Source organism: Mchenga conophoros, linkage group LG4 (assembly GCF_057382185.1).
Source record: "Mchenga conophoros isolate Kocher_MC1m ecotype Shallow Benthic linkage group LG4, M_conophoros_male_GT1.1, whole genome shotgun sequence".
In the NCBI taxonomy this organism is placed as follows: Eukaryota; Metazoa; Chordata; class Actinopteri; order Cichliformes; family Cichlidae; genus Mchenga; species Mchenga conophoros.
Window position 1 is genome coordinate 33,585,676 of NC_140529.1, and position 12,438 is coordinate 33,598,113.

The window sequence follows — 12,438 nt, forward strand, 5'->3', positions numbered from 1 at the left end:
GTGAAGAGTTGGCCCTCCAGTTTATCTTTTATGTGTTGGATTTGGTTAAAGTCAGGGATTCACTAGAGGCCATTTTTCCATTTTGTGGAACTTGATATACACCACCAGAGCAACATCTGACATGAGTTCCTTGTGGGGGATCCTGCTTTACAACATCACATCAAGGTTTGAGTATTGCTTCAGTTTAGTCATGTGTAGCAGAACTACATTTGGGAATCACTGGACACCCCATGATATGAAATTATCACAATACGTCACTCTACATCCAATATTTTTTGCCATTTTTGCCATTTTGCAATTTTTCACCTTTTTACAAGTCAGATTGTAACTGTTTGCAGAAATGTTGCCACCTGTCAGATGACCTGTGCAATGTTTGTAAGTGTGCAACACTCTGACATCTGAACAAATTGCAATCAGTTGCAGAATATGAAAAAAATTCAATACAATCAAAAGGCAGCCACACTTTTTTCTTGTAGATGTCCTATTTTACTTATGCGACTGAGCCATTAGCTTTCCTTGAAGTAGGAGGTAGCTTTGTCAAGTCTAAGCGTCCGCTCTTGGATGTTTTTTCGGTTGAGTCGATTTCATGCAAGAGAGATAAGCCCTCTTGTCTGCAGTTTCCAGAATGTTGATATACTGGCATGCAAAATATCATGACGCTATGCTGTATCCATTCCTCCTAATCAAAACTGCTACAGGTAAAAAAATTTAGTGCAACAAAAACTTTTCTTCAGCATTTTTTGCTTCATGTGATCCATGCCCTGGATCCTGTTTGGTTAAAATGTATTCAGGACCATATATAACAATTCTTAAAACTGTAACCAAGTAGTGATTTGTGTGCTGTCAACATATTCAATAAATCCACACTTTTAACTGTTAAAGGTCATTTATTTGCCCAAATACTTGAACTACAAGGACATAAGAACACCCTCAGCTATATAAAACATCAAATTCTGTCAATTTGTCAGCAGTACAAACTTGTAAAGCTTTGCTGTTTTAGATATCTCTATAAACCAACATAAGGGAGAGAAGAAACAACTAAAACAGGCGAATTTAACCAAAAATTCTCCCCCGTGAGTGAAAGACTCACTGGCCTTTGAAACCACAGATGAGGGCTTGCCAAAATAAAAGTACTAACAAAACAATAAGCACTCGATACAAAAACAGTATTTACAGAAAATTACAGTTGCTTTTTTTTTTTTTCAAGTCCACTGGCAACTCAGTTTCCTAATTCCCTTTTACAAACTTTCATCATTCAAAAAGGAAATGCTTTGCTTTTCCCTCCCCCAGTTATTTAAATAGTCCACGCTGGTTTTATTTCAGTCTGTGATGAGATTCAAAATGGTCAAAATAAACCCATTATTAACAGATTATTAATAGTTGCCATGTACTTAATCTGTCTGGAGACCCAAAAACACAGTCACATAAGCCCATTTTTAGGTTTTCAATGACATGACCGCAAAGACCTTTGGAGAAAAAAAATAAAATAAAAGATTTAACAATATCTACATTCATGGTGTTGGTATGATGTCCCCGCACAGGCACATACATGCACACTGCTGTCACGTCATGGTATGCAACTAAACGGCAAAAACAACACACATTAAAGCAAAGAAACACGCAAACGCCCTCATATATACAAAGTTCTGTGCATGCATGCACACAAACTCACACAGAGGGACAGATTTACAATAAGTGCACGCTTTTTTTGGGATAAGCATCAGAACAGAACCCATGTGGATTACAGTCAATACTATTAAAACTCGGAAATAAAAATGGACGAGTCCATTCAGCTCAACACCCACGACGAGTCCAGATAGATCAAAACACAACTGCTCACAATTAAAAACAAACCTGGTAGCAAATCGCAATTGAACTGTAAATGAAATGGAAAGCAACAGTTCTGAAGAAAAAGAAAAGCATATTTAACGTTGCTTTTAAAAACAGAGTCAGACTGAGCTTTAAATATGGACAAGTGTTGCAATTAATAATTACAACCTGCTCAATGAACTGAGTAAGAACTGTTAAGACTGATCGACAACAACACGTCAGTTTGGATAAATGAGATTTTTCAGTGACAGACACATGGCAATGTGCAATGTCCTGAAAAGTAATCAACCCCCATTGGACCTTTATGTTTTATACTGGAACCATAACGGCTAATCCGGCTTTATAACTCTTTTACGGCCAAGTTAAAACAATCCCTGTAAACCAACCTAAATTAAGTCCCAATATAAAACTAAACTGTTTACACAGTTTGACACTACGTTCTAAATCTGGAAGCCCAAACAGCTAGGTAGACATGAAAAGCACCAGCATGCAATCGCAGTCTTGTGTTTTAGATTCGTGTTTAATCTAGACAGAATCTAGCTGAGGGAATATTCCATCACGCCAAGGCTTAGATGAAGTCGATGTCAGTTCTGTGTTGAAAAGCTTTACAACACACCCCAAAAGATGCAGTCTGTTAACTTCCAATAAATGTTGCTATGCCTCCTTACATCCCGATGTGTGTGAAAAGGTCCAATTGAATCTTTGTTGAAAAGCAATAAAACATGAAAAATCCAAGGATTGAATACTTTATAGGCAGTGTAAATTTCAAATGAAAAAACATGGGTATGTAACAAACTCTCAAATTTTCCAGCGACAAAAAAAAAAAAAGACATTCATAATGGCTTGATTTTTTTTTTGTTTTTCCTGAAAAAAATACCACCTCTTTAAGAACCAAATCATAAAATCTACATCGTAAGTCGAGGACAACACAACAATGTTGTGAAAAAAAAAAAGAAAAAAAAAGATTAAATGAAAATCTTTTGTAGAGTGCAATTTTCCAGTACCCCGCATACCCTCCCCCCTGCCCACCTTCAGGTGATCCACCGTACTGTGTTCTTTGGCTCAGCCTGTTCACAACTCAAGCCACCTGTCCTTAACTAATCATCGGAATAACAAAAATAAAAGACTGAACGGGTAATCAATTACCCAACACATTAAAACTCTAACCTTAAACCACTGAAGCTGCAAGTCAAGATTGAAACCAGTGCAGAAATGTTCATGACATCACCAAACCAGTGGGATGCTGTTTTTGGCATACTGTCAGTGGCCCGTGCTGTGAGATGACTACTACGCTGGGGATGGAATTGAACTGATTTCCAGATAGGGGCAGGGTCTCTCCTTCTGTACAGATCGCCAGTACAGCAACATAAAGTGGGTGAGTGTGAAATGGATGAGGCAATGCAGAGGCTCCCTCTGGTGGTGGGAGGAGAGCAGGGTTGGCACAGTGGCAGAGCTCCCTGGACTCTTGGCTCAGCTCAGCGCTGCTCAGTTTGTCAGTGATGGCGCGTTTCAGTCTGAATCAGAGTCTGACGACCCCTGTGAGTTCGACTCACTGCTGCTGTCCTCCGACTTGTTCTCCTTGTCGTCTGCTTCGTCGTCCTCTTCGTCGTCTTCATCGTCGTCGTCGTCCTTCTTTAAACAAAAAGAAATATATACACGCATTTTCAGCAAAAACTCAAAACCACTGGTTGCAACTATCTCATGTATCTGAGCAGAGAAAACACTCACGTCATCATCATCCTCATCGTCCTCACTGGAAGAGTCGCCTTCACTGGAAGCTTTCTCCTGCTCATCGTCGTCGTCATCCTCCTCATCGTCGTCATCATCCTCGTCCTCCTCCGTATCCTGCAACAAGTGATCCCCCCCTTTCAGATAATGCTAATAACATGACTATAAAAAAATTTAAGTTTCTGCTCAACTCAGCTCCAAGACAGTAAACAAAGAAATAAGTCTGTACTCACAGATTTCTTGGCCTTTGCCTTGGGGCCTCCTGGTTTTGCTGTAGTTCTTCTTTTCTGAATGATTTGCGAAATAATAAATCATTAAAATATATCAAAAACAGATATTGCAATTTCAGCTGTTTGTAAATGCTAGCTGTTACAAATCAAAAACATTCCTCACTTGTGAATTATATTCTTTGTAAGTGTTTCTCTCTTGCGAAGACAAACTCTGTGGAAAGACGGAAATAGATTTTTCCAAATGTCTCAAAAACATCTTGCCTCCCCCCCCCATCCATTAAATTCTTCTTACAGCGAGCCACTGTTCCAGTTGGACTTTGTACTGCCTTTGCTTCTCCTCAGCAATCTTCTTGTAGCGGTCCTTGTCCTTCAGTGGTAACCTCTGCCAGCGGCTGCCAATCTCAGCCATCCGCTCTTTCATTGGGAGATGATTCAGCTCTCCATTGGACAGCATCTCCTGAGAGAACTTCTGATATCCATTTCTAGAGTCAAAGTAAAAGGAGAAAAAAAAAAAAGTCAGGCCTTCGAATCGGCTAAATCAGGCAGCACAGATGAGCTGAATGTCGCAAACTTACGATGGCGGTTTCTTGGGTTCACCCTCAAATTTCATCTTCTTCCCTGAGGCAATGGCAGCAGCAGGCGAGCGCATCTCACTTACTTCTCTCTGTTGAGGACAGGTAAATCAACATTTAGCTCTCACTGGTTTCATATAGAGAAACAGGAGATTTTATTGAGACTGTGTCCTAACCTCATATCTTTTCTGGTCTTCTGCTGCCTTTTTGATCCACATAATCTTCTCTTTTTTCTCCATGGTGCTCCAGGTTCCTTCCATTGCTTTCTGTGCCTTTGGCCGGTCGTTCTGCAAACCACATACAGGCATTAAATCCATTCCTGGGTATGTTATCTGTGTTTCCAGCACTCTGTCATCAACAGCATTACACATCTGTAGCTCATTGTTAACATCAGCATGATTATTAAGTAAATTTCTATTCACAAAAACATCCAAATATTTTAACGATTTGCTATTATACTGAATAATGTGGGCTAAAATACAACAGCTAGTTTGTGGATACCTTAAATCTGGCCAGGTAGTCGCCTATAACACTCTGCTGCCAGATGTCTTGTGCATTTTTGGGCGGATCTGGGAGTCGACTGCGGTCCTCTTTTTCCTTCTTCTCCGATTCTGCCTTCAACACCGATTCTAAGCGCTTAAACTTCTCCTAAATCATTAGAGAAATCCAGCACATCACAAAATAATTGAAAAATCCCACTTTCAGAATAACCTTTGAACTTGAAAGCCTACCGATGCGGCATTTCTGTTCCATAAACTAACACGTTACCTTCTTCTTATCTGGCAGCTCGTTCCACATGCGAGCAAGAAGTCTTGTGATCTCACTGTCAGCGAGGTCTGGCCGCTCCTGCTGCAGTTTGGGACGTTTCTCCTCAGCAAATATGAACATGGCTGAAATGGGTCTTTTGGGTTTTTCTGGATTTGCCTGCAAGTTCCACGTGAGAATATCAGAATAATACATGAAAGCATCTATGTAAATACAAATCTAACTGTAAAGCACACCTGAATTTAAAATTCTTATTAAAATGTTATTGCATTATGCTGCAGTTTTCTCTTTCTGTACCTCTGAAAAACAGACCGATTGGCTCTCTGAACAGTTTCGCACAAATATATTTTCCTTGGCTTCATACCTTTCCGTGTTAGGTGAACATGTAAACAGCTACACTATATATCAGGAAATAACACGGAACAAAATCTGACTCGAGGACATATTGCATTGCTACACTGACAAGTTGTGTTTTTCTTAAATGACTGCATCATTATCAAAAACATAAAAAGTTGCTGTATTCTGGGACATACGTTTGCTTTAGAGTTTTTCTTTTTAGATGCGGGACTATTGGCTCCAGTGCTTTTCTTAAAACCCGTCTTCGCCTCACCCAAGACCCGCTGCTGCTCCTCCTCTGATATACTCTACAGATGCACAGCAAATAAACCACACATAAGAAACACTTCCAGTAAAAACAAAACATGTAAACAATGTTTGAGACTTACACTGAGAAATCTGTTCATCTCAATTTCATACTCTTTTTTCCTCTGAAAGAAGACAAAAAAAAGTGACAATTTAGATAAACTTGCTTTATTTATTGACTTTTTCCTCTCAGTTATTCATGATTCTCAAGTCACCTGTTCGCAGCGTTTTTGGTAGGCGTCCTTTTCACCCTGCTTTAGCAGCTTCCACCGCTGACTACACATCACCATACGCTCTGTGCTGGGAACGTCCTTCATGCTCGACATTAGCTCCGCACAGAACATCGAGTAACCGTTTCTGAAAGCATTCAAACACCACATGTTAAAACCAAATATCTCGCAAGGGCAGTGACTCCCTCCCTCAGATGTGTCAGGAGAGTATTTGTAGCCGTGACTCACGGAGGTGGTTTGTCAGGACGTCCGTCAGATTTGTCCTTCAGGTGCCTCTCTGCCTTGGTCAGGGTGGACTTTACGATGTCTTCCTGAGTCATATTTAACTCCGGATGCTGTTGGATGTATTCACGCATCGTCTCCTGGAAGATCGCAAAAAATCCTCAGTTAAAAATTATTTTCTTTTGTCATCTTTTGTCATCTAAGGCAACCACACACTGATTCTTGTCTCACCTCATACTGCTTCTGCTGTTCCAGCGACTTGGTGATCCATTTGAGCCTCTTTTTGTCAGAAAGCTGCGTCCACTGTTTGCCAAGACTATCTTTAATGTCTTTGGTGGTCGCCTGGGTGAGACACAGAAAAAGTTAAAATCTCTGAAAGCGGCTAAAAGTTGCATTCTGTTTGTTGCGCAGCTAAACTCACATCAGGGTGCAGCTTGAGGAAGGCCTTCTTTTCGTGGTTGTACCACAACTGTTGGGGCGTCTTGGGCTTTTCTGGTACATTTGAGCCTTTTTTGGCCATGCTCTCCACCAGGTCTGGATGCTCTTCCCTGTTTAGGCATCATAAAAAACGTATTAAACAGGTATTATGCATTTTAGGCTTATGTGTTATGACTAGTTTAAAAAAATAAAGTAGTAAATCATCTCACCTGAACTTCATCATACTTTGAACAAATGTTTCCTTATCTCGTAAGAAGTCGTCAACATATTTTTTCTGTAGTTATGAAAAGAAACGTTATTTTTCCAAGGATATTTTTTAGGAAAAAAAACAAAAAACATGATGGTCAAAACAGTGGTGTTCGTCTTTGACTGACCTTCTTTTTATCAGGCAGCTCCCGATACTTCTTAGATAGGATTTTAGTGAGGTCCAGGTTGCTCATCTCAGGGTGCAGCTTTGCATACTTGGCCCTCTTCTCCATAAAGAAACGGAAGTATGGAGTCAAAGGCTTCTTGGGGAAATCTGGGTGTTTCTGCATTTGTGGGAGGGAAAGGGGACGGAATTACTTAAGCCTTGAACTCCACTAACACAACTGGCAGGCCATAAAATCATGTGAATGTTGACTTGAATTCACCTTTATTTTCTTGCCCTTGTATGGGTTCTTTATGTAGTCTTGAGCATCAACTATCAATTCTGTCAGGGTCCTGAATTTACGAATCTGTGTTTGGCAGGAAAACAAAACGGAGAAACTCAGAAGACTTGACTTAACAGAACAATCTGACTTGGAGAAAAATCGATACAAATCAACTCACCTCTTTCGACACCACCTGCCATTTCTGCTTGCACATCTCAGCTGTGTAGGAATTGAAAGCAACTTTCTGCCAGTCCAGGTGGGACTCTGATGTTTTGTATTTAGTCAGGTCTTTCGGTGGAAGAGCCACTTTCATGGCCTCCAGCAGTCTTAAAAGGTCATCCTGTGCCCATACTGTGAAAATGTTAAAAGAGAGAGAGAGAAGAAAGACATAAAAATCACAAAGGAAAAAAACAGATCTGCCCAAAATGTCTTTCAAATTATACATCCTTTTGTGTATTCTGACAAGAAAATTTTTTAATTACTATTCTATTCTTACTATTGGTAAACCATATATTCTAATCTAATCGGAATCAAACATTCAGTTTTAATTGCTGTAATTCTTAGAAGAACTAGTACATTAATCAAGTTTAATACTAAGGTCTTAATATACAAGGTTATGTAAAGTGCTGCCTTGCCATGATTAATCTACATATCAACTCTGTTCAGAAAAACTTGATTTAGCAAAAAACCCACCTTGGTCTTGTGTCGTTGCCTCCATTTCTCCATTCATTTGCGGATATTCTGTCTTGGATCTGCGAAAAAAAAAATCCCATAAGATTATTTAAAAGCATATCTTTTATATATCGACTTCAATCAAGAACCAATCAGCAGTTTATAATATACATATTCGTGTATATTACCTTTAACCAGTTCGTGATCTTTAAAAATAGTAATTAATGTTATTTTGTTTTATTTGTATAAATGGGCTTAATTACCAATTAATGTGGCTAATTCTTCATATAAAAGTAATAATGACGAGTCAAAGTCGTTAAATTTAAATTTGGCTCGACATAATGGTTTATGTTCATTACACCGCCCCTTAAACGTTTACGCTACATGGTGAGACATAGGCTATTGCTTGTGACGGCTTCAAATCTCAAATAACACTGCGGAGGGCTTCAACTAGCACATCTAGCTACGACAACAGGAGTCTCCGTCGAGCAAATTTTGCCAACCGGAATTTGGCGTATTAGTACTGTCCTTATTCCACAACAAAAGTATCGTGGACACACAGGAGCGACCATTTTCTCGCCTGGTCCGCTCAGTAATGGAGGATTTTCTGTCGGAGCTGAGGTTGGGGAGGATCCACGGAAGGAGGAAGCGAATGGACGTGGACGGACGGGCAGCTGTAGGCGACCAGCTGACCACGGACGAGGGATCTGCTTTCGGTCTCCGAGAAAGGGGAATGGTAGCTTGGAAGCACTGCAGCCAAATGCGCCATTCGACAGAGGCGCCTCATCACCGTTGGGCGCTGATCTAGCTCCGCCACGCAAAACCTATAATCTTCTCCTCGTAGTGTTAACTGAGACCGGAGCGATGAAATCGAAAATAACATTCGTTTACAGTAAAGAAATGTGTTTTAAGGCTATCTGCAGGCCGTTTTTATTCAAGTTATAGGCGTTTCAGAGTGGGATTTGCTAGCAAAATCCAGAGCATTCTTCAGCGAGGCGTAACCGAGCTGTGTTCCAATGATGGCGGCTGCTCGTTGTTCATCTTGTCCTTGATGGCCCCAGCTCAATGTGGTGTCAACCGTGTGACCTAGCTACATTTAAACGATCGATTTCACCATTTATGTAACTAAATAACCTCCACGTTGTATATAAGAAACTCTTGAAACATAAAATCTACCTTAAATTTAATTATTATGACAATATGCGTGATATAAATTTGAGTGTTGAGGCATTACACGAGCAAGGACGATTTGACACACCGAATGCGGCTAAAATTGGGACATTTTCTTTTAAATATTATTAGCTATGCCTTTTTAAAGGTTATTTAATACAAGGCTTTAGGCTTTTTGGCATCTAAGAACAATTTCGTGTCCTGCAGAGTAGACCTGGACCACATTGACATTAGCTGCTGTTTACAACCAATCATCTAAATCACGTAACGGTTTTTATTTAGCTGCCTTTAATAAAAAGCAACTAATTTAAATGGTGGACAGCGTAGATGGATTAGTAACAAATTGTAGAAATGCCCGTAAATATCGTGGTGGCTGGAAAGTCTTGCGGAGGCGCAGGAAGAAAGAAGAAAACGGAAAATGTTTTTAACGGGCAAATGTTATCGCGTCAAACTGATTTTATTTTTTTTTAAACCACGATTCAGTTTTAACCGTAGCTGCTTACAGTTCCGGTTGCAGTATTGTAGCATTAAACGGCATCTAAAATGGTTAGCTAAAGCTCCGAGGAAACATGTTAACAAACCGCGGCTGAGTAGCTTCTCTGGCGCGACAAACAGCTCCAGGTCCGCCATGCTTCAGCTCTGCTCTACAAGGAAACCTACCGTGACAAGGTCCAATGGCGCACTGCAAACACAGAGAAACGGAGCTTAAAACTAAAGCCAGGGCGTCGCAGACTCCCTTCCCTCGATCCAAAAGCGTTTAAGCGAGGGCAAGAAGGCGGGTTCTCCGAGCTCGGTCGTCGGAGGTTCTGGGCTAGCCAGTGAGAGAGAGGGGGAGAGAGAGGGCGAGTCTCTGCACGGTGAGATATTAAACTGAGATCCCTGATGGCTAACCGAGAGAGGCGGCTGGCTGTTCCGCCAACAGCCGCATGGAGGTCTCGGCGCGGAAACCACCGTTTATTCTCCTACGCAAATACTCCCTGTATAGCAGGAGCAGGCGAGTTTCGATGAAGGGGTTAGCTCAAAATAGTCCTTTTTCGTGTTATTTTGAAAAGAAATTTATCACGTTTACCCCGGGGTCTTACGTCCAGTTCCTTCCCCGCTGTTTGGGACAAGAAATTCGGGTATGGCCGCCGTCGTCTGTACCCTACCACCGTCGGTTTATTTCGCTACTACAAAGAAGCTGCCGACCGAGGCGCTTTACGAGAAAACAAAAACATGCATTAAATGTATATTTATCGCGTATATATATATTTGGTGGCTTTTTCGCGGTTTGTTTATCACGTACGCGCATTGTATATTGAAACCGATCGGCTGTTGTGTTGGCTTACCTGTCTCTCAGCGTGAGTCTCGGTGTCGCTGTGGAGGAAGAAGGGGAGGGTTGAACGATAGCCAGCACTGCGCCGTCGGTCCTGGGCTCCAGTCCCCGCAGAGATGGTCCTTCCCCCCCGCCTCCATCTCACTCGCCGTCTCCCTCCACTCAGCGCGCAGCAGCTCTTCTCTCTCCATCCAACCATTTCGCTACGCCGAGACCTCCACATTTTTTCCGATCTCTCAGTTTGAATACAACCGAGGGCGATTATTTTTACTCCCGCAGGCCGACCCCGTCACATCTGCAGCGAAGTTTGAACCCACCGAATACTTTATCGGGTCACCGAGAGTGCAATGAAAGCCAACGTTTTACAGGTGATTGTAAAATTCATGCAACTCAATCAACTCACGTTTTTCCCTCAGATTTTTTTTATATCAACTTAAAACCGAAACTTCACAAATTTTACTTAGAAACGCCAGATTTCCACTTAAAATATAAATATTAAAGTGGTCTATAAAGCAGAAACCGCGCTGTTTCTCGCTGCTCCTAACCTCTTTTTTGTATATTGTAAGCGGCTGTTTGACAGCTTCATTTTGGTACAGCATGTTTTGCTTTTCAACTCCACCTTGTGTGTTTGTGGGCGGAACCCCCGGCCATCCAATCCAGGCAGTCCGATTCAGGGAAAACAAATGACTTTCAGGCCCTCGGCCTTGTTAAACCGTGTTGCGTTCCCATGGTGTAGGAAAAACGGGTATCTTTGCATGTTCAGACAAATGAAGACATGCTTGAATGAATAATTCACATAGAGCTGATCTTAACTTTACGAAATGTCACATTTACCTATAGAAAACAAACAAAACTCATTGTAAAGAGGCAGGGGACTTAGCAGTGTGTAATGAATGTTTTTAAAATGTAAGACTCAGAACCAAGGGCGTAGATTTGGTTTTGGCATTGGTGGGGACGGATGATTCAACCACTGAACCCTGCCCTGTTTCTTTTTTTCCTTTTTGTCTTTGCTTCTTGATTTAAAAAAAAGGAGAAATATACTTGCCTACATATGCTATTCTGCATGCTTTTAAACCATTTAAAATGACAGTTCATAGTTTTATATGTGAATTATATAATGTTAAATTACTATTAAACAAATGACTAAGTATTTTAGGCTTTAGTTTACTTCAGCCATATTCCATATAAATCAGGTATCATACAAACATAAAAATAGCTTCAAATACAGTCATGACAATAAAAGAATATGACTTTAAGAACTTAACAACATTAGTTCAGTTGTAGTACACCAACATCTCTAACACATTAGCACTAAGGGAACACTGAATGACCTGGTGGTTTTTGTCCATAAAACTACTCATCTAAGATTACCACAAAAGATCTCTCAGCAAAATTATGCAACATTTTAGGCACAATATTGCCCCTATCAAATCAGTGAGCTGGGATTTTTTTTTTTATTCTAAACATGAACTACTGTTACAGCAACAGACATGGACTACTGGTGCCCCACACAACAACTCAATGTGGACTACGTGAAGGAGCCAAACACATGCCTTCTCCTCTCGTTAACTGAGATAAACTGCTGGCATATTTGTTTTACATCTATACTGTCCAGTCTCTCCTGGTGGACCTTAGCCATCTTTTTAGTCTTCTGAGAGCACTGAAGCTTCTTTCAGCCTCAGTACATGTGTTTTATCCTCAGATTAAAATTATTATTGTGTGCTTGATGTGCCTCACCTTTGGCCCTGGCTCTTCCCCTCTGACTGCACTAGGACATATTGCTACCTGATAAAATAACACATGGATTCGTGCCATATAAAAAGTGAGACATGTCAATTCAGATTCTTTGTCAAATATACACTAATGAATCAATTTACATCAGCAGCCTAACAACTATCATGATAATAAATACTAGTTAATCTATAGCACCAAATCATCAGTCAGTCACCTGTGACCTCGCCTCTTCACCTCTGACTGAGCTACAACATGGCA

The 12,438-nt window shown here is 40.7% G+C and overlaps 1 protein-coding gene across 1 annotated transcript; it reads right to left on the reverse strand.

Moving 5' to 3' along the window:
• Nucleotides 1-867: 867 nt before the first annotated feature.
• On the reverse strand, nt 868-9,942 carry ubtf (upstream binding transcription factor). The gene is made up of 21 exons (XM_085271950.1): nt 9,792-9,942; nt 7,983-8,041; nt 7,468-7,640; nt 7,290-7,373; nt 7,032-7,187; nt 6,867-6,931; nt 6,641-6,767; nt 6,451-6,561; nt 6,226-6,359; nt 5,983-6,124; nt 5,851-5,892; nt 5,659-5,769; nt 5,129-5,284; nt 4,862-5,008; nt 4,537-4,647; nt 4,364-4,452; nt 4,081-4,270; nt 3,952-3,999; nt 3,792-3,845; nt 3,559-3,675; nt 868-3,462 (listed from the first exon to the last, which is right to left on the reverse strand). Exons 2-21 carry the CDS (start codon nt 8,017-8,019, stop codon nt 3,340-3,342), a joined length of 2,217 nt encoding a protein of 738 aa, XP_085128076.1. The 5' UTR covers nt 8,020-8,041; nt 9,792-9,942; the 3' UTR covers nt 868-3,339.
• Nucleotides 9,943-12,438: the final 2,496 nt, after the last annotated feature.